Genomic DNA, 24,424 nt, shown 5'->3' with positions numbered 1-24,424 from the left:
TCACATGCTCCTCCATCAAGGTGTTGCACTGCAGTTTATACTCCACCTACTGAGGAAGACTAGATAGAATCGCATTTGAAGCTACGTGTGTTACTCCTTGAACAGTCAGAGGAGTCAGTGTTGAGCAGCACAAGCTGCTACTCCTCTCTTCAGGTGCCAAGTACCTAAAAATACACCCGAAAAGCATCAATAAATTAAAGAAAAGCATTCAACTTGCATTTATGTAATAGAAAACCGAAGTACAAAGCAACAATGGGCATCAGGTAAATGTATCCAATACAATTTGCAGGCATAATTGAAAGCATTACTGCCTAATCAGACATCTAAAAGCAAAGCATGCTCAAACGAAATGTCTATAGACTCATTAGCTGGCAGCCATTCCATTACAATCACACATAATGTCAGCAGTGCCTTGAACTTGTGCCAATGACAACAGCATAAATTTTGCATCTCATTTCTGTGGTCATAAAATTAATGATCAGTTTAAAAATACTTCTTTGCAAAAGTTATTGCACAAAGAAATGACATGAATGTGTCCCTGTTATGTAGTCACAAGGATAATTAAGGAGTTGATGCTCATTAATATAGTTTCTTGTTTCCCCAGAATACAGTATGATTTATCTGGAAGTTGAAAAAAAAAGTTTAATTAACAGTAGATAGTTAACAGTTACAATAACAAAAATATGTATATGAACTGACCCTGTTCTCCAGTTTCTGCAATTTAAACTAACCTCTTATAGGTTTGATAGCAGAATTAGAATCAATATTTTATGTTATCCGTAAAAAAAAAAAAAAAAAAATGCAATGTCTTTCCTTATTAAATGTTACCTTTTCCATTACAGTTAATTTATTGATTTAGGAAATACTGCATACCAAAGGGTAAGCATACCACATTAGGACTGGGACATAAAAGACAAACTCTCCTCACTGTAACAAGGCCTGCACTTAGTCCCTGCCCCCTATTCTGAAGACTTCCAACAGATTAAGTTGATACAAGATAAATGCAGTGAACAGGACCATATTACTTTATAAGAAACCAGTTTAAAGAAAAAAGATCCAGACTTCTTTTTTTTTTTTTTCCCCAGGAATTCAATTTCTTCTGCAATAGTGTGATTATAGTAATGAACCCCTAAGCAGATACTGCTTCAGCCACTAAATCTAAAAAAGAGCAAGCAAGATGTTTCAGCCAACGCCTCCAAAAGAGACTTGCTATCTCAGGGTCCCCAGATCACTAAACACTTTCATTTTATTTCTGAAAAAGCCTAGACAGAGTGACACATTAAAATTGCTCAAGTATAAGCAAAATAAAACAACTCGCAAAAATAAAAAGACATGCAGGTCAAAACACCTGCTTCTTGCCATTTTGGGAGGTCCCAAGTCGCAGCAGGTTGAAGTCACTTCCTCCTGTCCAGTCTCTGCTCCAAGAACCCACCAAAGAAAGAACTGGATGAAGCCACCAAGCACGTAAACACAAGGTCCTCACTATAGAGTTTTTCACAAAAATAACTGGACAAAGTTGCTTTCAAGCTGGCACAGGTATACTTTAGCTTCTTGATAGCTGCACCTGATTTTTTAAGAAGATGCTACTGACCCAATCCACCAGTCATCTTGCAAGACCGGATTCTTCTGACAGCCGCTTTCTTGATGTATGCTTTGCCACGCAATCTGCTCCGACACACTCATTCCTGCAGAGTCTTCTCGAGTCTCAGATTAACATGATTATTTTTAATGGCTTGTTTTGTAAAGGTCAAGTAGGAATTCTTTAGTAGTTATTTTTTAAAACAATACTGAAGCAGCGTTAGGTTTGTAAGCAAATACGCTTCAAGCAAGAAAAGCAACACAACTTTTACTTGCTGAGCTGCTTCTCATTCTGATGATGCACATCAGGATAAAACCATTTTGTGCTGCACTGGTGCCTGCATCTTGTGCTGCTTGAAATCGCACTTGGCACAGACACTTCACAGATAACAGCTGCATGTAGCTGAAAGAGACAACACAGTGACTTGCCAACAATGAAACCCTCCAGACCTCCAGAACAGAGTGATATTTGGCACACTTCTAATGCATCTTATAGTCTCTCCAGAAACACATCATGATGATCCTCAAAGGACTGTGTAAAAACTAAGCCATATTTTATTTTTCCCATTTATGGTTAAATACTAATGATGTATTCATGCTCCTGACTGAAAGCTCAAGTGTGTTAAAATACAGAACTTGCATCCTCTGATGACCACAAGCTACTGCCTCCCTTCTCAAGTCCAAGAAAAGACTCCTACCTGCTGCCATTTCCTGAAAAAGAGTGTACAGAGACAAAAAAGGAAGTATCACCTCCACACAAAACAGGGGGAAAAAAAAAAAAACAAAAACACAAAGCTTTTGCATGTAGTGCTACTCTATCAGCTTGCCTATTTCCAGGAAGCCGGTGTCTCAGGCTCCAGACGCTCACTGCTCTGCCAAGAGCCAAAGAGGCATCTGAGTCATCTAAAGGTTTCCTACAGGTACTCCCAATAATTACATAGTGAAGAACAGGGATGATCTAGAGACACAGGTTTGTCTTCTATTATACTACAGTGAAATGAAAATTAAAGTGGACCTTCATCATTTTTTATCAGACTCAAAAGTTCAGCAAATGTCAAATCATGCTTTTCTGCATAAATAGTGCCAAAGCCGTGTGCTGCAGATCAGCTACAAGGTGCACTGAGTGCTTTATGGGGAACTTGTTCTGCAAATTCCCATGTTATGACTCGATTTGGCTAGTACTTTTGGTGTCTCACTCTCAACACTGAGCCAAAATATTTTCTGAAAAGTGATTAAAAATGTATATTTTACTAAAATAAATGCAAAGAACAGATGGCAAGTGAGCTTCAAACACAAATACGGTTTCTACGGCTTATACTGCTCTGCCAACTTTAGCACTATTTTTAGTATAAATTGAAACCAAGGTTCTTTTAACGAAACATTTTGGCAGCCATGGTATTGATTCAATTAATCTCAAAACAGAGAAATGCCAAAAACTGTAGTAACTCAGAATCTTTGACAAAGTCCATACTTTTACACCCTTAGAGGAATACTAGTCTTATAAAAAATGAATCCAATTTGTATGAAAATTATCTTAGTTTTCCAGTTCCTTCCCAATTCTAAGATCTAGAACAGGTTACCTTGAGCATGACTATGGCTTTTTGATTTTGCTTGAATTGCTGAGATGAAGAGTCAAATATTTCAAATTAAAAGAAAAAAAAAAAAAGCAGCAGTGTCCAAGAAAAAAAGATATTTCTACTGAGTTCCTTAATTTAGAATAAAATAAAAATAATAAACATTTAATAACATAACTCAATAAATAAAAATAAATTTTGTTGAAAGATTAGTGGTTTGGATATTAATATAATTGTACATTTTTGGTCATAAGAACAACGTGCACTTTATTTGTCCGTAAATCAACATTACACTTAACTGTAAAAGTCAGTGTAAAATCAGATAACACATCACACATGAGAATTAAATATTTTCCTATACAATGAATTTCGTGTCTTGCATTTTCACATGTACCTACTTCCCCTAAAACAGTTAATTTTTTCAGTGTGTAGACACAGAAGATGCTTTTGCCAGCATATTTACTGACCTGACAGACAACAAAAGAAGGCTTATTTTTAAGAGGATGCAAGAAAGTCCTCAGGTTCGTCAGTCTGGTTGCAAAGAAGTAGGTATGCATTCTCTGAAAGTTAAGAGATACACACGTGGATGATTTCGGTTTTAAGGAGCCTGGTTCTACTTGCGTACATGCTCTTTTTTTTCTTCTTTTAAACCTCCCTGCCTTATCTTTATGAAAGGTAAGATTCTGTATGCTAGTGGCCAAAGCCCATACAACAAGGGCTCACATACAATACCTTGGTCAAACTGACTAGTCACTACATGCAAAGCCAGTGGAACTCCAAGAACACGCAATGATGAAGGAGAGTGGAGTGACAAGCTGATGCCCACAAAGCATACTTGTGGAACAACTCACAAGCTGAAAAAGCTGCTGTTTGAGAGACCAGAGTCAAGTTTCATTATGTTATACAGGAAATACATGAATTTTGAAAGTGTTAGTCCACTTCTTTAGGCCTCCAAAAGATTCTTCTGGATGCCTCTGGAAGGATGACAGGTCACAACTCACAAGATTCTTGAAAACAGCTGATATAGCATGATAATTAATGTAGTATAATAATTATTATACTATGATAACATGGCACATAGTGTGAATCATTCTTTATCTTTCAGCTACAACAAAGCTTATTTTATTTGCATTAAAAAAGAAAGGAGTAACTGCTACCACAAAACAAGGAAGAGCAAATATGAAGTTTAAATGTGCACAGTAGTTTTCATTCTTCCTAGTTTGTTTCAGTGCAGTTTCTACATTTCTGCTTCCACCCCTTCTTTTTTCCTAAAAAATATTCTCCTTTTTCACCTTATATTTTGGGATATTTCTTCTTTCCCTGGAGGGGGGAGGAACAGGAAAATGTCTGACCATCCCTGCTACCTCAGTTTTTAATCTTTTCTCACATTTTCCATTTTTCAAATGTCTAGGTGTGCAAAGAGGTATGAATGGGCACAAAAGTTGACCTCATTCAGCTGCTGCCACTGCTTTGTTACACTAGTAGCTGGCCAAGAATCTGACTGCTTACCTCCATGTGGGTCCTTTGTTCTGCACCTACACAAGTCACGCCTAATTTGTACAGGGCTAAAGTAAGAACGACACAACCAAATAAAGTTTAGCACACACTTCTTGAACTCTGGAAATATACCAACTACCCATACCACTGAACAACATTCCCTCAAATACTTTGCAAATAAGGGCAGGCTCCCATTTCTCGTGAATTTTTCATATTCATGCATGTAAATGCACGTGGATTTTGAGAAATTTATCCTTGCTTGCAGAAAACAATGGTATAACTTTAGAGCCCTCTCATTTTATTGACAAATACTGAAAGAAAACTAAAGTGTCAGCATTTGCAGGCTTCACCATCTGCACATAGTTCTACAATCTGAACCAAAGAGACACATCATGAAAACTAAAAAACAAAGCAATATATCCTTCTTAAGAAGCAAATGCACTCTAATAAAAAGAATAAGACTGAATACAATTTTCACAGAAATCAGAGCAAGTTATACAGTAACAATTACAGACTATATCAATTAAATCATCCATTTTACTGGAGATAATGAAATCTCGTCTTATTAATAATTTGTTGAATCGGAAAAGAAATTCTGAATCAAATTGCCAATGAAGAAAGTAAATAGACTAGAATATTCTTGACCTTCAAAAAAAGCAAACCAGTAAACACAAACTCTGCTCTTTGTAGACAACTCTCATGTTTATTAGAGTCATAGCCTCAGAAAGTTATTAAGTCTTCAAAAACATGCTCTCCAGAAAGTCAGATGCATTTGCAATGAAACAACCACCCCTCCTAATTTCACGTTAGTCGTTTTCTTAATAAAATAACATTTGACTTTTCCACCCTTAATTTGGTTGGACAGTGAAGAGAGGAGGGAAACTACATTCCAACTTCAGTAAGGGTACTGAGGTGCAATATAAAAAAAAATAACTAATATAAAAAAAATAGCAAATTATTTTAATACAATTTTTAAAGAATCACATAGCTCGACTTCACAAAATCCTGGCAATCTTTGGGAAGTTTCAAGTTGTATTTTCCCTTTCAGTTGAACTCTTATGGCTACATAACTTGACTTTAACAGGGATAAGAAATGTATGAACTTGTTGTGCCTTGTTATAACATTACCTGCCTAACACAACTTACATATTTTCACTTTATCAGGAGGCACGCTGTAGCCTACACATTTGAACCTCCTTGTCCAGAAACAGACAGTTCTTCAACCACTGCAAAAAGTGAAGCTTTGCATAGGCTTTTTTGACCTCGCACTATGACCCTCATACCAGCATCCACAGGCTATAGGTCACGACCTCGAGAATTAGCATCATGGAAATAAGAGCCCTTCCAGGTTTAGTTACAGAACAGAGCACTGTAGCAACAAACTCCTCAGTCTCTTCTAAACTGAACTCTGCAGCTTTGTTTTAACTCCACTAGAAGACAATAGATAACCCACACTTCAGCTTTCATTACTCGCACACTAAATCGTCTCCTCTCCAACTAAAGGTCTGAGCTCCCGCTGCACTATGAAAACATTCATTCAGTGCAGAACGAAAGCCAATATCATATTGCCACTTGATGATCCTATTAAAAGGTTAAAGCAACATCACTATGGAATTGAAGGCTCTTGCAATGTTAAGAAAAAAGGCTGAAATAAGTTATCCCCATTAAAATTTTATTCCTAAGCAGGCTGCTTTGCCTGCACTTCCTCTGAAAAGAAGAAACCTGCATCACGTGGTCTTTCACAATGCTACGCTATTGCTAATTAAGCCAGACGTAACAAGCTCCATTTATATTAAACTCTGAACTATATTTCTAAACTAATCCTTCCACCGGTAAGCGTTCTCAGATGCGTCTAAGGAAGGAAAGGGGACGCAGCGCTGCGCGGCGGTTCAGCGAGGACCCCGGCAGCGGGGAGCCCTTCCCCGCTTTGCCCGGCAGGGGGAGCCAGCCCCCTCGGCCCCGCGCGCCGGCAACCGGCACCTCCGGCTGATCCGGCCCCGCGCCCCCCGGCCGGCAGAAACGCACCGGGGCGGGGGAAGGGAAGCGACAAACAAAACACGCGTGAGGTTTACCTTTATCCTGGAATTCTTGAGGATAACTGCAGAAAGAAGAAGAAGAAACAACATAAAGCAATGCATGCTTGCAAATCCACGGTACTAGAGCAGAGCATAAAACCATTACTAGTTCTCAACATGTTGAAACTTTGTGCTGCAAGTTTTCCTTAACAATTTTTAAATCTTTATTTTTGGCTAAAATATTTACTCGGGTTTTCTTTTTTTTTTTTTCCTTTTTTTTTTTTTTCTTTTTTTTTGCGATTGAGAGAATCCCCAGTCACTTCAAGAAAGACTTGAACAAAACCAAACTCAGGTAGAGCAGCCTTCTCTAGGAACATACATCTACTCAGATATTTTAAGGTATAAACATACAAAAGCATCTTTAATTTTAGTAAGCCTCCTAAATGTTAACATATTTCAAAAAGTTTTGTGCACAACTAAAAGCCACTAAGCATACTTTAAAAATAACACGGTACCTCAGCAGGAAAAAAAAAAAAAAAAAAAAAAAAACCAACACACAAATAGTGGTTTTAGTTACAGCTATTTATCAAATCCAAATGAAAAAGTATTAATAGTTAACCAGAAATTAAAAAGTTAATGCATGCTTAATTAAAAAAAATCAGTTTCAAATCAGAAGATCTCAACTTATTTAATGGCTAAAAAAAAAAAAAATTCTATCATCCCAGAGGGAAAAAATACTATTTCTTCATAGCTAAATCTTGATATTTCAGAAACTAAAATAATCATAGGATACAGTTTGATGTATAAAGATAAATAAATCAGGACAGAGTTATGTAAAATGGCATGTCAAGCAGCATGCATGGACTAGAGTTTATGTGAAAAGAAGAGGATTTCAGCAGAAATAACTGGCAAATAAAATGCAGCTGCCAAGACCATCTTTATGGACAACAAACAGTAGTGTGTGTATCAGGCTAGTCAGTAAGGAGATGCTTACAAGTAATAAGCAGGAGAGAAAGGAAAGGTCTAGGCATAAGAAACTGAGAAATGCAAACAGAGATAAAAGGCCAGATCTAAGAAATCCTGCATAGCAAGTAGCAATAATAGTTAGGCACAGCCCGATATGTGGGATGTGAAAATCAAAGACGACTACAAAGTGCCTATATTTTGTAGCCTGCATGAAACACAAAATGCTGTTAACAGTGAATAATATTACAGGAGACAAGGAAGGAATCAGAAATTAAGACGTGAAATCCTAGGGTCATGTAAGTGACTAGCAAAGGATTCAGTGTCAACTGTGCTCATAACTGCAGGTTCCCTCCTTTGATATTTCATCATCCGAAAAAACATAGTTGAGTCATAAGACTGAAGAAAAAAGTCAGTAGTGCTGTATCTGCAAGTCATCTGTACAGTCCCAGTTAGCTCAATAACCCAGAAAGGAAAGCACCAAAAAAACCAAAAAGAAAACCCTGGTTTCTTAAAAAAAAAAAAAAAAAAAAAAAAAAAAAAAAAAAAGGGAAAAGTAGTTCCCTGAGCATTTACAACCTGAACCAAAGGCACACAAATCTTCAATTACAAGGTTTTGGGACACAACTCCTGTCTTCCCACAGTTAGTGGGATACAAAGAATGATGCCTTTGCCAGATGATTGTCCTGTCTTTGAAATTGTAAACAAGTTGCCACAGAGGCAGGAGCATTTCATCAAAGTAAAGGTTAGAAGATACCCAACGGGAGTGATCAGTGGAAAAACACTTTGGAAACAACAATGAGAAAAGAACAGCAAGTACCAGATTATATCCTAGTTGATTAGAGTTGTAAGAAAAGAGATTTGCAAAGAAAATTTTGTAGCACAAATAAAACTACAGCCAAAACTCTTTAGCTGAATTGTTTGACTGAAATTAAACCACAACAGAACAGTCTCAAACCATACCTGATATTTAAAAAAAAAAAAAAACAAAACACAGCCTTTTGCTTGGTCTGCCACAGTACTTCACTCTTTTAACACTGCTGAAACAAACTTATGATCTATAAATAGTTTCCAGTTATGTTTCAATTCTCTATTACAGACAGAGCTGAATGACAGAATGGACAGTGAAGCAAAGTCAGCATTGAATTATGCTGTTTTACACCAGCTGAGTAAGGCGATAGGAAGCTCATTCATATTCTCAATACATTATATTTCTCATATTTTAATGAGTCTTACCAAAGCAAAGGTGAAGGCAAGCTCTACCCAACCAGCTTGCAATCAGGGTTCAGAATATTACAGCAATTCAAATGGGACAAATCCTTACATTCCCATTTCTTACTAAATTCTAGCAGCTTAGAGAAAAATATAAATACTTGAACCCATGCAGATTATTTGACAAAATCAGGACCTAGACAGATTTTTAACTGTTAAATTTTGTTAATGGTTATCAAAAGACTGTAAAAACTTGAGTTATCAGTAAGTGACTTTATAACGTATCAAAGCCATGGAGCTCACTTACCTTGCCTTAACATCTTTTATCTTCTTAAGAAGAACTTCCCTTTTTTCTTTTGCTTTCTTGGATAGATTTTCTCCTTTTAGCGTTTGGGAAATAAACGTGTCAACATCTAAAGAAGAAAAAAAAAAGTACACCTCAAAAAAAGATAAACACTGCTCTAATGAGTTTGTCCTGATACTACTGTGAAGAAACTAAGAAAATTATTTTCAGGCCTACACACAGCGTCGTTAACAGACACTTCAGATTCTAAATGGGATACGTTTGTTCTCTGATCTACTTATGCTTAGCACAGCAAATCCTGTGGTGACATTTGATTCTTGCCCACTTAATTATGCCACATAAGTCCTAATAAATTTCAGTACTATAACAATTACTTTCCATTACCTAAAGTAAGGGATAAAGCTAAAACATGGAAATAGCCTTTCTGCATGTATTACTGCCATGTTATTTAAGTTACAAAAATGGTTGAGTAATTCATTATTTCAGCAGTAACGCCTACCCAGCTACTAAAATATGTCACTTACTGGTTACAGTATTTTCAAATGTTCTCACTGTGTCTCTGAACTCCCTCCTTGACTAAAAGTTCATATCCAAAGCCTTAATCCTGCAAACAATTAGGTAGGCACAATAACCATATCGAAGGAGTCAAGCCCAAGCGTGTACTTGAAGTTAAGCATACCTGCACTTATAAAATCACAAACTAAAGCTCTAACCTGCACTGTAATTTTTAATTCTTATACAGAAAATACATTTTTATAGTCATGTAGAATCAAAGCATTCCATAAAAGTTACCATGGTTCTTTGCAATATAGTAAATATCCATTCCATAGGATAAAAACAATTGATGACTGAGAATTCGGGAGAGTGTAACTCCTCCGGTAGTATCTTTTCTTGGTTAAAAATAATTGCCAAAACTAAATGTAAACGTTTCTTATAGCTACCAATCAACTACGATTATCCTGAAAACTGAAAAGTAGAAATATGACGAAAAAATTCTGCTTGTTAACTTAAATTTCTCAGCTGTATATATAGTAACTGTTCAGCGAATAAGGGAAAGCGTATCTAAGTAACACTCAAATGTTTGCATGCAAAAGTTTACATTTTAGAACAACATTAAATGAATATTTACCGCAGATTTCCTAACTGAAAGCCTTAACTGTCTGCTTTTTTCTTTAGAAAACAGAAGTTCAACAGAAATATATCCCACTTTATACTACAGGCTGCAAGAAAACAAATTAAGTCAAAAGTTACTCTTTGAGAACACTAGCATAGCTATTACAAAGATTTCATTCTTTATAAATGATTTACCAGATTATTATTTAGATGTTTGGATTGGCTTGCTGTCATCACAAAATGTGGCAAAATCTTCATTTTATGAAGTGTTTTAGAGTTCTGAAGAATGATATTGATCCCCTTCCCTATAAGCCAGAGAATCTTCCCCACCACATTTTCCAAAGCAGTCCTGAAGGGTGGGGACCCACACTCAGTTCTATGGCATTCCTCCTCTTTTAAAGAAGGACAGAAGGAAAGGCACTTAACGTGTGTATTAATGAATCCTCCAGACACACCCCCAACAGCCTTTATGCTGTACACCGAGCATCCCTAGAAACATTTTGTCGTAACCCACAGAAAATGTACACAACTTCATAAATTCAAATAATTGTAATTTCCAGTCAAGTGGGCAAATGAGGATCCACATGATCCCAAGACACTGACCATCCACAAAACCTCCCTTAGGCTAAAAGACACGATACTTTTACTACTGGGGGCAAAAAACAAAACTGCCAACAGTTTTTCCCTCAATGAAACACAACAGGATTTTCCAGTACAGACCAACCTTTCACTCTGGGAGGGACATGCCGATTAAATATTTGTTCCTTCATAGTTTTACGTATTTATTTCAAAAATTAGACAGCAGCTTTGAAGTTCTACCTAGGCAGCAATATGTGAAAGCTTAGAGGAATTAGTCACATTTATAAATAAGGAGCGATGCTTGCACAGTAATCTTTGGACGCTAATTAATTACAGAACTTTGCCTCAGTGGTCTTCATTTAAACGCAGTGGGCTGCTTTATTTCTTGGAAATCCTCAAAATCCAGCTGAGAACTCAATCGTCTCTGGTTTTGACTGACTCTCAAAGCTTTTTTCAAACACAGATGTTGAGATAACTTGGTTTCTTTTCCCCACATACTCCTTAATTGTGTTATCAGAAGAAAGAATTACCACTTCTGGCTTAGAACACACCATAGATACAAAAATTTGAGGACTAACTACATTGTTGACACAATCTGTTCTTTTCTGAAAAAGCTGGGACTTCAAAAGCAGAAATAATGCAGAATTTTCAGCCATGGAGGTACAGGGCTAAAGTAGGTGCTCCATCTCTTCTCAGTAAAAGTAGGTAATGAGATTGGAGGAGAGGAGGGGAAGGAGAGAGACAGAAAGAGAGCAAGCATGCACAAGCTCCTGATAAGTTTGTTGTTTCTAAACAGCTGCAGCAGTTACAGAGAAGACATCCCTGGGATGGCCTCCCTCTCCTGTGAGACTGTAAAACAAGTTCTGTGAGCTTAGGTAGTCACAAACAGAACGCACTGTTCTCGTCATGGAATACTATTACTTCCATATGTCTAGAGGAAGCATATAGCTTGATTCACCACAATGCCAAACTATGAAGACAGACCTGACGTACACATGATCTTCAACAGGATGCTAAAGAAGCAATATACTTGGAAAATTACATGTTGCTCTATCATAGATTTTCTTATCTACTCACAGTTACAGAGAATCTTATATATCTTGCTCAAGCCACCTTCTGATACAGCGTTGTAAATCCACTCAGAATGTGCCAGATGCACATGAGATTAGTAACTTACACTAAGCTCCTCTGGACAAGAAGCAAGAAAGTTATCTAAGTTATGATGATCTCTTCACTACCCTTACTTCCACACTGTGGAAGAGTATGGAAGGAGCAATCCCTGCTGTTAGAGAGCGCTTTGTCACTGGCTTAACATAAGGGAATGTTCATGCACTTTCTCTGACATTCCTTAAAGTGATTTACCTTAGAACGAGAACAGAACTCAGGACTTCAGTATGACAGATGCAGGTCTCATACAGTGAGCTTCACACAGACGCAGCAAAATTCACCCATTTCTCACTGCTATTCTAGTCACTCACTGACTCTTCCTTCTCCAGGATGATCCAAAACTCGATCTCTCTTCTGCTAGTTTAATGCCATCCAGAAAAGGAAAGTGTAAGCCACTAGTCACAAGCACTTCAGTATAGATGTGTTTCTTTCATGCTTCAGCAGCAGTTGGTCCATTGAGGAATTTAAAAAGTAATAAAAGATAAACTCCCAGAAGAAAACATCTTTGAACAGATTTCTGATTTAAAAGCACTTTTACTAATCAGTTACCACACAACAAACAAAACAAGTTCTCTGTTTCCATAAATTGTTTGTTTCTAACAAACTGAGCAGCTATTTAGTATCACACATTGCAGAAACTCAGCTGTTTCCATTGAAAACACTAAAATTTCCAAGAGAAATAAACTTTGGAAACCTATTCAACACCTCTTAACTTTTTTTTAAGCTTGTGCATTAGACTGCCCGATAGCTTGAAGACCCATATTTCTTGCTCTGTTTCTTAAAGCTCATAATTTTAACTTTGTCTGAAGCATGCCCCAGAGAAATTATTTGCCTCCAGAAATGAACAACACTGCTGAACTGAAAGATCCGATTGATACAATCCCCTCACAAATTGCTCTGTCAATACAGGTTACGAACTGACAGAAAAGGGAAGTCACGCTACAGGCTAGCTCTGTCCACCACAACCGGCTCATACAGCTCGAAGCTTAATTGCCATTTCATACAACAGTCAAACGCTGAAAAAGCCATTTTAATTTCATTTTCATCTACATTCCTTTTACAAGGAAAAGAGTTGTGATTTATTTTGCTTTTCATTGTTAAAACATTTTGTGGTTCTCCTTGCTTCCATGACTATAAACAGACAACACTGCAAGTTTTCATCATTTAAGTCTTTGGGGCTATTTTCTTTAATGAAGGCTGAAACTACACAGATGGGCTTTTTCAAGAATGTTGTAAATTTTTAGCCCAAAGCAAGTGCTGCTTTAAGAGTGCTAATCATAACAAATCATAGCACTTTTGTTCTTTTACAGAGCTTAATATCGTGATTGTAAGTTGCACTTAATAAACAAGCATACTTAGGACAGAACTACCTCATTTTTGTGTCAGGGTGGGCCAAACAGACTCTCACAGAAGGACTCAGGCTGTGTCCTGGGTCTTCCTTTCTCCCCTCCTCCAGCAGATAAGCAAAACGTTGTCTATCACATTATCAAAAAAATTAGTCACTTCTTCATCACCTGACGAGACCGTGCCATTCAAATGACAGAGAACAATTATAAACTGACGATGAGATAGGTGTGTTTCCACTCACATGGCAGGGCACGCACGCAGCTCCCTGTCCGTGACCCGAGGAGAACGCAGGCTCCTGTTTCGGGGACGGACATGCATCTGTCATATGCAAGGGACACTTGCATGGGGTCACCTGGCGGATGCGCTGCCAGTCACACAAGAAGGGAATGGTAAGTCAGCAGAACAATTCCTCCAGCCACCAGCTTTTTCCCATCTCTCTCCTCCACCTCAAGGACTGAGAGAGACAGAAGCTGGCTGCAAGTCAGAGAATTTGGGAAGCTAGCTGCAAGCTAGGCACATTTGTGCACACACGCTGTCCAAGGGTGACCGATATTAAACAAACTGCCACCTATCTTTCAGCTTTACATGGGCTGGCATTTGAAAGCAATGAATCAATTTGATTTCAAAGTTTTCATGTAATTCATTAATAGGGAACAGGTCTGAATACAACTTATCAAGCAATATCTGTGACTGCCTGTCCTCTTGAATCAAGAAATACGAGGATTTTGATTCTGCTCTCCCCCTTCCTTCCCAACTATACTTAAAAGTCTCTCTCCGGAGTTTGCTAAACTGTCTTTTAAAAATATGTACGTATACTTACACAGAAACAGAACACATGATGTAAAATAAAAGTGACTGACACTCTAAGATGTCTAAAAATATCACATTGGTCCAGCCTAACAAGTAGGTGAGCATTCCTTTAAGCACGAAGTCCTGGAAAGCACAGCCTTTAGATACTGCTGGACCTTAAATCCCCAAAAGCAAGGCTATCTTGCCATGTTGCCACATACAAAGAAAGCAAGTATCATGACAAACGTTGACACTCAACAGTTTTGTTAATGATTTAAAAAGCAGAAGTACACCCAAATTGCTAAGACTCCTCAAATGAAGTAAACAGATAAGACAGCTCTTTTAAGAAGTTAAAGAAAAATATTATAATCAAGGATATCTAATCTCAAGATATATCTAATCTCATTGGCTGAGTAGCTGAGCATCCTCTCTCTACATTAAAGAGGTGAGAAAAGATCAAGCTGTAACATATTAAGCATATCATGAAAAAAACCACACCAGTACAAATCATGATCAAGTTACAAAGTGATTCCAAATGAACTATAATAAAAAATGTTAAGGATTAACCTCAAGATTTACACTGTATGCCACATTATGCTGCATCTATTGTGGTTTGTTGACATATGATTATGAAAGAAACGTAAACCCAGTCAGATGAGAAAGATAGACTCCACGTTAATTGAAAAAGACAAACTAAGTGAATAATGAGTATATAAAAAATAGCCTATGCCATTTTTATCACCCGTATATGACACTTATTCTCAAATTTATGGCAGAGACAATTGAACTATGCTTCAAATCACTGGAGGTTATTTCTTACCAGGAATGCCTCTGTGCATTTTTTCACCTCACTGTTTCTATTCTTATTCCATTACTACTGAAATACATATATATTACCAAAGCTGTAAATACACGTCTACTTAGAAGATGTCTACAATAATCACCCCGGTTTATCTTGTAAAGATGGATTCTTCAGCAAGAACCAGCATTTGTTAAAGCCTTGGAAACGTGAAAATGATACTTTAAAACAAAGAGTAAAGTTTTAAACAACAATATCCTTTTAAAATTGAACCGGCCAATGAAGAAGAGCTACACTGTACCTAGGTGGCTTTTCCTATGACAGGAATGTAAGGAGCAAGTCCAGCACCAGCTGATAAGGAGGTCAAAAAAGGTCAGTTAGTTTCCTGGGCATCAGGGATAAATGTAACTACTGTGGTGCCCAAAAATAAAAGGTAAGCAAAATTCAGCTCATGCACTGGGTCCACCATCTTGTAGTTTTCTTGCCTTGCCCTCTTCTGCATGCTACTTCCAGGATGCAACTAAACAAGTGGGCAAATGATACTAATTTGAAGAAAAAAATAAGAGGAATCACATTGAAAAAAGGCAAATTTGGACAATATGACTAAGCATTTAGACAAACTGAATAACATCTGGGTGGAAATGGTCTCTAGGGCAAGAACACTGTTTTCTGTTTTGTTTGGGGTTTTTGTTTAGTAGAACAAGGAAAATAGATATTGGGACTGGATATAAGGTTCCATATGAACTAGAGAAAGTTTTATTCCGTTTACATAGCAAAAATCTTTGTAACTTTTAAAATATGAATACAGAAGATTCAAACTGGAAATACTGCAAAGTGTGAAAGGAAAACTGAATAAAAAAAACCTAATAGGACCCTTACTATAGTCACAGGTGTCATGAAGACAGGAGGCAAAAAAATATAAACAATACATACATCTAATGATCATGACACCATCAAAAAATTTAAAAAAATAAAGAATTCTTAACTCCTCCAACTAAATCTCCATTACTGAAAAAAATCAAGATTTTTTTCTTTCCAATCAACATGGTCCAAGCAACCAAGCAACCAGTCTGATTTACGTTACAGAAGAAGAAGGAAGCCTTTGGGGAAGAAGCAGCCTCTGAAATCCTTCTCAGCTATGGACAAGACAAAATTTAGAGCATGCATCAAAGAGTAAGGAAAAATAAAAATGAGCAGGCCTCCAACAATCTACGTAACCAATAATAACTTGACAGCAAGGAAAAAAAACCAAAAACCTAAGTAACATCCCACTTTGCCAAACACACACAAAAAGATCCTGAACATATAAAGACAACAGAGGATACCTTTTCAAAAGAAGAAAAGACACAGTGGAACTGGGCTTCCTTCACTAAATTCCAAAATCTCAAGCCTCACCTAGAAGGTGCAGAGACACAGGTAGGGAATGAAGAAGTTATACACTACCACGCACCTCCCAGGTGTAAAGAGGGAGATAAGAGAGCAACAAAATGGCTTTCTCCTCCCACCAGAAGTTCAGCTCATGACCAGAGGACCCTATTTCTGTCTCCAGCATTTCCCTCCCACCACTTGAACAAGTCAGAGAAGAGAGGATGGGATTGTGAAATCCCAACAATCCTCTCAATAAGCCCATTGCCACACTGACCTTTCCCCTTCAACTTTACAGAAACAGCTTCCTCCTGTTTCCAACTAATGCAGTTAGCCCTGAGCTCAAGCTGTGCTTCTGCCTGGAACATTTCAGCGCCACTGACATGCAACTATAATGACCCTGCCAGCATGTGTGATGGAATTTGTTTTTGCGTTAAAGATATAATATTGTTTAGGTTCAAAGTAAAGCACTCACAAGTCAGAAAGTTTCCTGTGCAACTTTAATTCATCCCCTGGTGTGTTTATTCCCATTATCACCATGTTTAACTACAGAAGCACTTAGTATGTTTTCCAGTAGGACCCCTACTTGTTCAGCATAGTGGGTGGACGGTACTCCAACAATCAATCAAGGCTGAGCAGGGATAAGGAAATCCATATGATCGCTGCTCCACTTGTTGCAGAAGTTGGAAATAGTAGGCAAAAGGACCAAGGAGAGGAGGAGGAGCACAATATTTATGAGATTTTGTATCTGTCACTGTCTCACTGCTATGTGACTATCAGGCTGAAAAAAGGTGCTTGTTGCTAGACATTAACTGCATGTTCTCAACAGAACCTGATATGAAGAAGTGCCTGGTGCTCATAATGGCCACTGAATATAGACATCCAGCTGACATTATTTTCTGGAGAAGCCAGCACAGCATGGAGGCAGGTGAATTTGAATTCTAATTCTGTTCCACCATTGATTATTTTTTGCGACCCCAGATCACATCTTGTTTATTACACTAATTTTACCAACGGGAAAACAATATTCCCTCATCTCAAAGAAGTGCTGAATCAATACTTGTGAGCCATTAAAATAATACATTAAGAAGCACCCTCGAAGAAGAGCATGCAGAAATTAATAACTATCAACTCAATGCAGTCTTTGTATTGTGTAAGAGTTGCTTAATGAATAGTAAAGATATTACAGAGCTCCCTTCCTTCCTCCATTACCATACATCTTCACTACATGAATAGTTTGAGCAAAAAGAAGCAGGAGACTACATAATTAAAGATCACCAGAACATAAATGTGTCAGTGAATGAACTGCTCATACAGTTTGAACTACTCTAGTTTCTAACTTTCATGTGCTTGAATGGTAACCCAAACAACAAAACAAACAACAAAACAAACAACAAAACAGTAAGCCCATATTTTTTAAAAAAGGAATCAGGTTATTGAATTTTTACATTGTATAACCATAATTATCCTTACGTTTCTTTCCCTTTGATAATTCTGCAAGTAAGGATGAAAAGTTACAATCTATTAATTGTTCCTCACTACCTCGTCTCCACCCTGCTAGACTTCTGCTTACTCCATAATTACACTGTTATAAAATTAATATTTAAGCTCAGTTAAGCCCATTTTGTACTGAGTCCCAAAACAAAATTGCGTGTGAAAGCAAATTAAGTTGAAAATATAACAGTTACAGTTGTAGAGATGTATTATGTAGCATTTATGCTACCACAATAATAAACCAAAGATTTAAAGATCATTGGTAAATCATTCCATTCACTTCTTAAATTCAGTTCTACAGACTGCACTAAAGAAACCATCTCGTTTTCTTCCAGAAAAGCTGAAGCTGTACACACTGTACAAACACTAGATACCTGTATATAACTTAGGCCATTGATCATAGTGACACTGAAAGAACATATAAACAGCCCCCTTGAGGGGAAAAAAATAGGTGTTCTCAGTTTCACTTCAAAATACAAACCTTTATATCATTCTTTCCATGGGAGACTGGATAAAGATGGGGAGAAGGACCAGTGAAGTTGAGGTACCATGACAAAAAACAAATCACAGTCTGGAATGATCTCATCTGCATCACATCCTCTCCTGAAAAAATCCTAAAAGCACTTAAAACATTGAAGAGTTCCTAAGATCAGCTTCATACAGTGAAAACAGCTCCAAAACAAACACACACACACACTTCATGTGATCACAAGTTCCAGAATACAATAATACCACAGAAACTACCAAGGTTTGGAAAGGCTCTCTAAGGCTATTTTTTTAATATATATTTTTTTAAATTATTAAGAATCTATGCCATGAGAAGAAATTATCAGAAGCTTTCCTTCTTTCTGTTGGCCTTTCATGCAGCTTTTACGACGGTATGATCAGCAAATAATGCAGTTACAAACAGCGGCTAGGAAAACACTTAGGACAGTTGGCAGAAGTGCTTTAAAGATGAGAAGACTGACTGGTAAGAGTAGTATGTTGCAAGCATTAGCTCTTACAATCAAAATGTTTAAAACAAGAACAGTCTTCAAAGGTGATGAGCTACACTAGATTCTAGCAGGTGCCCAGCCAGGTAATCGAGTACTTCATTTCAGAGGGAGGAATTTGAAAAGCGTGCGTAATTTGAATGGCTTAGTCAGGGCTACACAAGTTCCTGTGGCAGAAAAAGAAGTTCTCAAAAGAAAGATACTCCCACTGAAACTGAAATTGTTTCAGGATAGTAAAGCCTTTTATGGGTTTTTCATAAAGGTAGAAGAAATCCCAAACTGGAAATACACAATTTGTTTTAACGGACAGCAGAAAATAAGCTTTAAAAACACAAAATCTAGATCTTGAATATAAAAAATATCACCGGTATTTTTAAGTCTCTACTAACACTATTGCTGGTAACTTTTCATGGTGAGAAGCCCTCCCATTCCTATGCTCCGCAAGAGCGTGGGCAGTCACCGTCAGAGGCATTTAACTGATATGACAATATGCCAGCAATGAAGGAGCATCTTAATGCACTTCGATGACATTAGCCTACGCTGTTTAGCGGGGAAGGTTTTTTTTTTAATTTTTTCCAGTCACCTGGGGGAAGCGGCGCTGCGGGCACCACAACAGCAGGGTTTAACCCCCGACGGCACCTGCCGGGCCACTGACACACCCTGGAGGGGCCAAACTTGCCGCTGAGGGCTCAGTGGTGGGCCCGGCGGCCAGCGGCCGGGCCGCGGGGCCTGCCCGAGGCCCGCTTCCCTCCAGGCACGCCTGTCAGCGGAGGACCGCCACCCCCCGGGGTAGCTCCGCGGGGGCCCCGCACCCCTCCCACAGGCGGACGGGGGGCTGCGGGGGAGGGAGGCAGGCAGGGAGGGAAGGCTTCCCGGCGGCCAGGCTGGCAGCGGGAGCCGGACCTCCATCCTTCCTCCTTTCGGGTGCGCCGAGCAGTCGCGGGGAAGGGAAGCGCGGCACCGCGCCGGAGGGCAGCCGCCGCCCCGGGGCGCCGGGGGAGGAAGTAACGGGGGGAGAGGAACCGACGGGGCCGGGGGGAGCGAACCCCCGAAGTGGAAGCGAGCGCCCAGCCCCCGCTGAGGAGCGCTCCGCCGGGGCTGCGGCACAAGGGGCTGGTTCCCCCACAAGCCCCGGCCGCGCCGGCTGCCCCGGCCCGTCACACCCCCCCGCCGGCCCGCCCCCCTCGGCCTCCCCTCCGCCCTGCTCACCGCCCGCCCCCCGGGAAGCCCTCCCTCCCTCCCTCCCTGCCTGCCTGCCTGCCTGCCTGCCGGCGGCCGGCCTTACCTGCCAGGAGGCTGCAGACCTCCTCGGGGACGGCCAGCGCGCCCTGCATGCTGAGGGCGGCGGGGGACAGCCCGCGGGCAGGGCTCGACGGCTCGCCCCGGCCCCGGGCCCGGCCCCGGCAACGAGGAAGCGAAGGCCCCGCCCCCCCGGCCGCAACGGCAGGGCCGCGAGCCGCGGGGGCGGGGCTTGGGGGCATGGGGCGGGGCTTCATGACGCGCTCGCCCTCCGCCCCGCCCCCCCAGAGCCGCGCATGCGCCTCACCCACCCACCGCACCCCCGTCCTTCTCCCCGCGGCTGGCTGTCCCCCTTAGCAACGCCCCCGCCGCGAGGGGCCGCCTCCCACGTGACCGCTGCTAGCAGCCATTTTGCGTGGGGGCACCATGCAGGCCCGTCCCTCTTGCCCGAGTCAAACATGGCGCTCAGCGTCAGTCATCCGCTCGCCTCCGCCCCGAAGCCCACGAGGAGTTGACTATTGGATGAGACTTCCCGGAAGTTACTCTCTGATTGGTCCGTGGATTGTCCCGCCCAAGCGTCAGGCCCTTCCCAAGCCGCGGGCTGGCGACCTCGCCCTCTTCTCGCCGGGTCGGGCCGGGTGGTGGAGGGGGCGCTGGGTATGAAGAGTGATAAATTTTGGACCCAGTTTCTTCCAAATATCTTTCCAGCCTTCATCCGGAGCACGGTGCCGACCTTAGCGCGCCTGTTGGCAGGCGGGGTGGCGCTGCTGGGGGAATAATGGAGAGAATGTCGGCCCTGGCGTTCAGCAAGGCCCTGCTGGTTCCCCCTCTTCCCTCTCGGCCTGCCGTCATTGCCAGTGGCTGGGTTTGGGATAGCAGAGCTGCCATCGTTACCAGCGTCAGGGTTTGGGATAGCACACCACAGCCCGACCTCATGGCACGGCCGTGCCGATGTCCCAGCGGTTGCGGCTGGGAAAATCAAGCCAGAGAACTTGAGAGGAGGAAATCGCATGCACACACGAGGCATGCAGTGAAATAAGGAATCGAAAGTGAAGCAGTGGGAACGGGCCTGTCGGTAGTGGCGTCTGTTAGCACAGATGCGTGGGCAGAAGTAGGAAGAGAGGCTGTCCCTAAGCAACACAGCTGGGCCGCAGGAAGGGCTGACTTTGTAGAAGTTTTGCTTATGGGGCAGCTTTGATCTATTTTTCCCGCAAATCCCTAGTTGTATGTGTTTGGAGCACATCAGTGATGTAATATGTTTAGTGTAGAAATAGTCAAAGTAAACTCTTAGCATGTGCTTCTGTGACCTTGGTGGTTTTGGCTATATCTATGTTATTACTACAGAAAGTGTTTGTGTTAGAGCTGCAGTTATGTTAGCACATCTATGTATGGTACCAGCGTAGAAAAAGACAGCAAGAAAAAGAAGTTATACTTATGAAATTTTGCCTTTATACCGGTGTAATTATATTAACACTTGTGGCACAGCTGGCAGTACAGCTGTATCAGTCAGGTATTAAAACAGTTTTGTACTTCTGCTTGATGTAGCTGTGCCAGCTGAAGTCTGCAATGTTTACGTGGTGTTAGATTATATTGTTCTCCTGACCTCTAACATCTCTCTTAATTACATGGAACAACTCATTTCAAATACATCTGGGTTTTCAAAGCGTTGCAGCTTTATTACCTGATTTTATGGCCATCTTGACTGAAACTCAAGCAGTTAACTAACTGACCTGGATAATGTTGCATAATGATTTTTATGTTAGTTATCTAATTTCAAAATAAACATGCACACGCATCTGGGTGCATATGTGTATAAATAGATCTTGCCTCTTTATTTGTATAAATACCTACTACTCTTCTGGTACAAGAATACGTTTGATTAATTTTTCTGTGGTTGGCACGGAGGGCTCTTTGGGCTTATGTGAAATTACACATTTCAGATGTGCAGTCTTGGGAAGCTGCCATAAGGAACGAGAAAAGGGCTTGTAGTCTAATTTGCTTGCCCTTTTTCAGGTTAATCATAATCCTACTTTTTTGTGTTGACTTTATGGCTCCATCCATTTCTGTTCCAGAAATGAGTCAAGGGTGTCACTTGAACTCTGTTGTAGTCTTTGTTTTGAGATCACTTTTCCTGATAATTTATTCCATATGTTTACCATTTCTATGAGCTTTCCCTGAGTTTCAGAACATAAAATGGGAAGAAATAACTTACCCTTATTATTTTCTACCCCCCATACTCTAGTCACTCTGGTTTTTTCTACTTACTTTTTTTCTTAAAGACCTCCTTCTTGTTGCACTGAAGACCAGCCCATCACACAGTTAGCAAGATTTGTGACCCAGGCCTATTTTAAGCCTTGTTAAGTTCCAGATTTACTCATAGTTCCCTAATTTTTAAATCTACCACTAATAGGAAGCATAATTCAAAACAGACTCCTGCACTGAAACGAGCCTGGCTTCAGCGCCGTTTCAGCCTGGTTTGTGAAGATTCCACAGCTTGTTCCTCATCGAAACCAGACGCACCGCTTCACCTCATCAGGCCCATAGATCAGGGGTACTTGATGTGTGGGTAGCAATGTCACAGGGAACACACAGCAGTTTATTGTCCTTCTGCGTGGGGAGAGCTACGAAAACAGGGAGTTCAGGAGGAGTAGCCTACCTGCATCTGCAGAGAGCCTACAGGAACGCAGCTGTAAGAAGAATAAAGTTTCCCATTCAGGAGCAGCATCACCGCCGCGTTTCCCCCCTGAAGAAATCCGACATATCCAGCGTACTGGGAAATCTAGCATTTTTCCATTAAATGTTTCACTTTTCTGCAGCCGTGCTTTTAAAACTTAGATTCCAGGAGAAGAAGGAAACAGGACCTGTGCGCAGCTGCTGCTTGTTCTCTGTATCTCCTTTAATAGAAAATTAATTGGATTACAGTGCATGCTCCCTGCACTGCTCCCTGCACTGTTTCATACAGGCAGCAGCAGCATTGTTGAGGCTACTCCGTGTTCTCATCTGTTCATCCCATTGGCTGTCTGTCTTCTTTGAGTCTGACAGATTCAAAACAAAATAGCTAGTCAATAATCAGAATATTTGTATTTTTTAATTCTTTAATTACATTAAACAGCAGTTGGCAAAGATTTCTGGCATGCACATATAGCTGTTAAACAGAAGAAGTACAGACGTTCTTTACAGAAGTGCTTTCTTTACAAAGAAATGCAAAAACTTCTGGGCTTAAAAAAAACGGAAAATTATTTATTGAATGACAGTGCTCTACATGTGGCAACTCTTTATGCATTTTGACTCTGGTCGCTGCACTGAAGAAAAGCTGCAGTGCCTCTAACAGTGGAAAAACATATTCTGAACCCTTTGTCTCTGGCAAAACATCATTAATATTTTCTTAGGATCTGGTACTACTGCTCGAGTTGAAATTATTTCCTCACAGGCAGAGATATATTGGAGACATCACAGCAGTTGTTCTGAGAATAAGTTTACAAATTAACTTTGAAGCATTAAGAAGAGCTAGTACTTCATGTAAGAACTCATTAAAATTTTGTGTATCCTCTTCTCTTCAGAATCCATCTCCATGAAAGCTTCCTATTTTGCTATCCTCTTACAGGCATTTTATACAGAAACAAAATCTTTCAAGCATTCAAGTATTGTTTGCACAGTTGGGTTGCATTGGCTGTACTTTGTTAGGATGTGGAAACATGGTCTTGCTCTTAGAATTCAGCCCATTGAATTCAGTCTGTCGAACATGAGCTGAACACACTCTTCAATTTATGGGATGCTTTGATGATCACAAATGGCATTAAAATGTACTCAGTGAAACTAAAAGTATTGAACACCAAGTGCTTGGGTTTTTATTAGTTTATATGATGAAAAATTGCTATAGCAACCTTTTTTCTACACAGTTTGGAGACTTCGGCGTCACTGTTTCATGTTCTGAATTACAAAACTGATGTACTTTTCTTTGTGAAGGTGACCTGCCATTTATGGAGTACTTCTCAGGTTGGTACTGTCTTGCTCTGAATGTTGCTTTCTGTGAGCCTATCATTTTGAGGCCTCAGCCTGAGGACAGCAATTCCCAACAGGTTTATAAACACATGTCAAGAAACACAAGTCATTCCCTTCCCTCTCCATGTTTTCCCAGCTGTACGACCACAGAGAGGTGCTGAACTGAAAAAGATGGAGAATGGTCCCCTAGATCATTTGCTATGCACCGTATCATGACTACCTGCTCAGCCTTCAGAATGCTTATTTTTGATGCTGAAGTTTTCGCCTTTCCAGATAAGGAGCAACAAGGGCATAATTCTTCATTTTTGTACTTGGATCTATGCCAGCAATGTCTAATTTTACCTAGCTAAGAATTACCTCTAGAAAGAAAGATTGGTGTTTACATTATCAAAACT

The 24,424-nt window shown here is 40.1% G+C and overlaps 1 protein-coding gene across 2 annotated transcripts in view; it reads right to left on the bottom strand.

Moving 5' to 3' along the window:
- The window catches only part of SKAP2 (src kinase associated phosphoprotein 2), a 119,675-nt gene extending 99,414 nt beyond the window's left edge, over window positions 1-20,261 (bottom strand). Inside the window, exons 1-3 of one of the 2 annotated variants that reach the window (XM_087772658.1) lie at window positions 20,050-20,261; window positions 9,147-9,252; window positions 6,722-6,747 (exon numbers count right to left, since the gene is read on the bottom strand). In XM_087772658.1, coding sequence (XP_087628784.1) covers window positions 6,722-6,747; window positions 9,147-9,252; window positions 20,050-20,122 — 205 coding nt within the window. In that variant the 5' untranslated portion in view covers window positions 20,123-20,261. The remainder of the gene's footprint in view (window positions 1-6,721; window positions 6,748-9,146; window positions 9,253-20,049) is intronic. The other variant, XM_087772670.1, reaches the window with a different exon arrangement.
- Window positions 20,262-24,424: the final 4,163 nt, after the last annotated feature.

This window comes from Nipponia nippon, unplaced genomic scaffold (assembly GCF_047370975.1).
Source record: "Nipponia nippon isolate SJK-2023a ecotype South Korea unplaced genomic scaffold, ASM4737097v1 scaffold_1, whole genome shotgun sequence".
Lineage (NCBI taxonomy): Eukaryota > Metazoa > Chordata > Aves > Pelecaniformes > Threskiornithidae > Nipponia > Nipponia nippon.
Note: the sequence above shows the minus strand (reverse complement) of the source record. Positions and strands in the feature narration are given on the sequence as shown.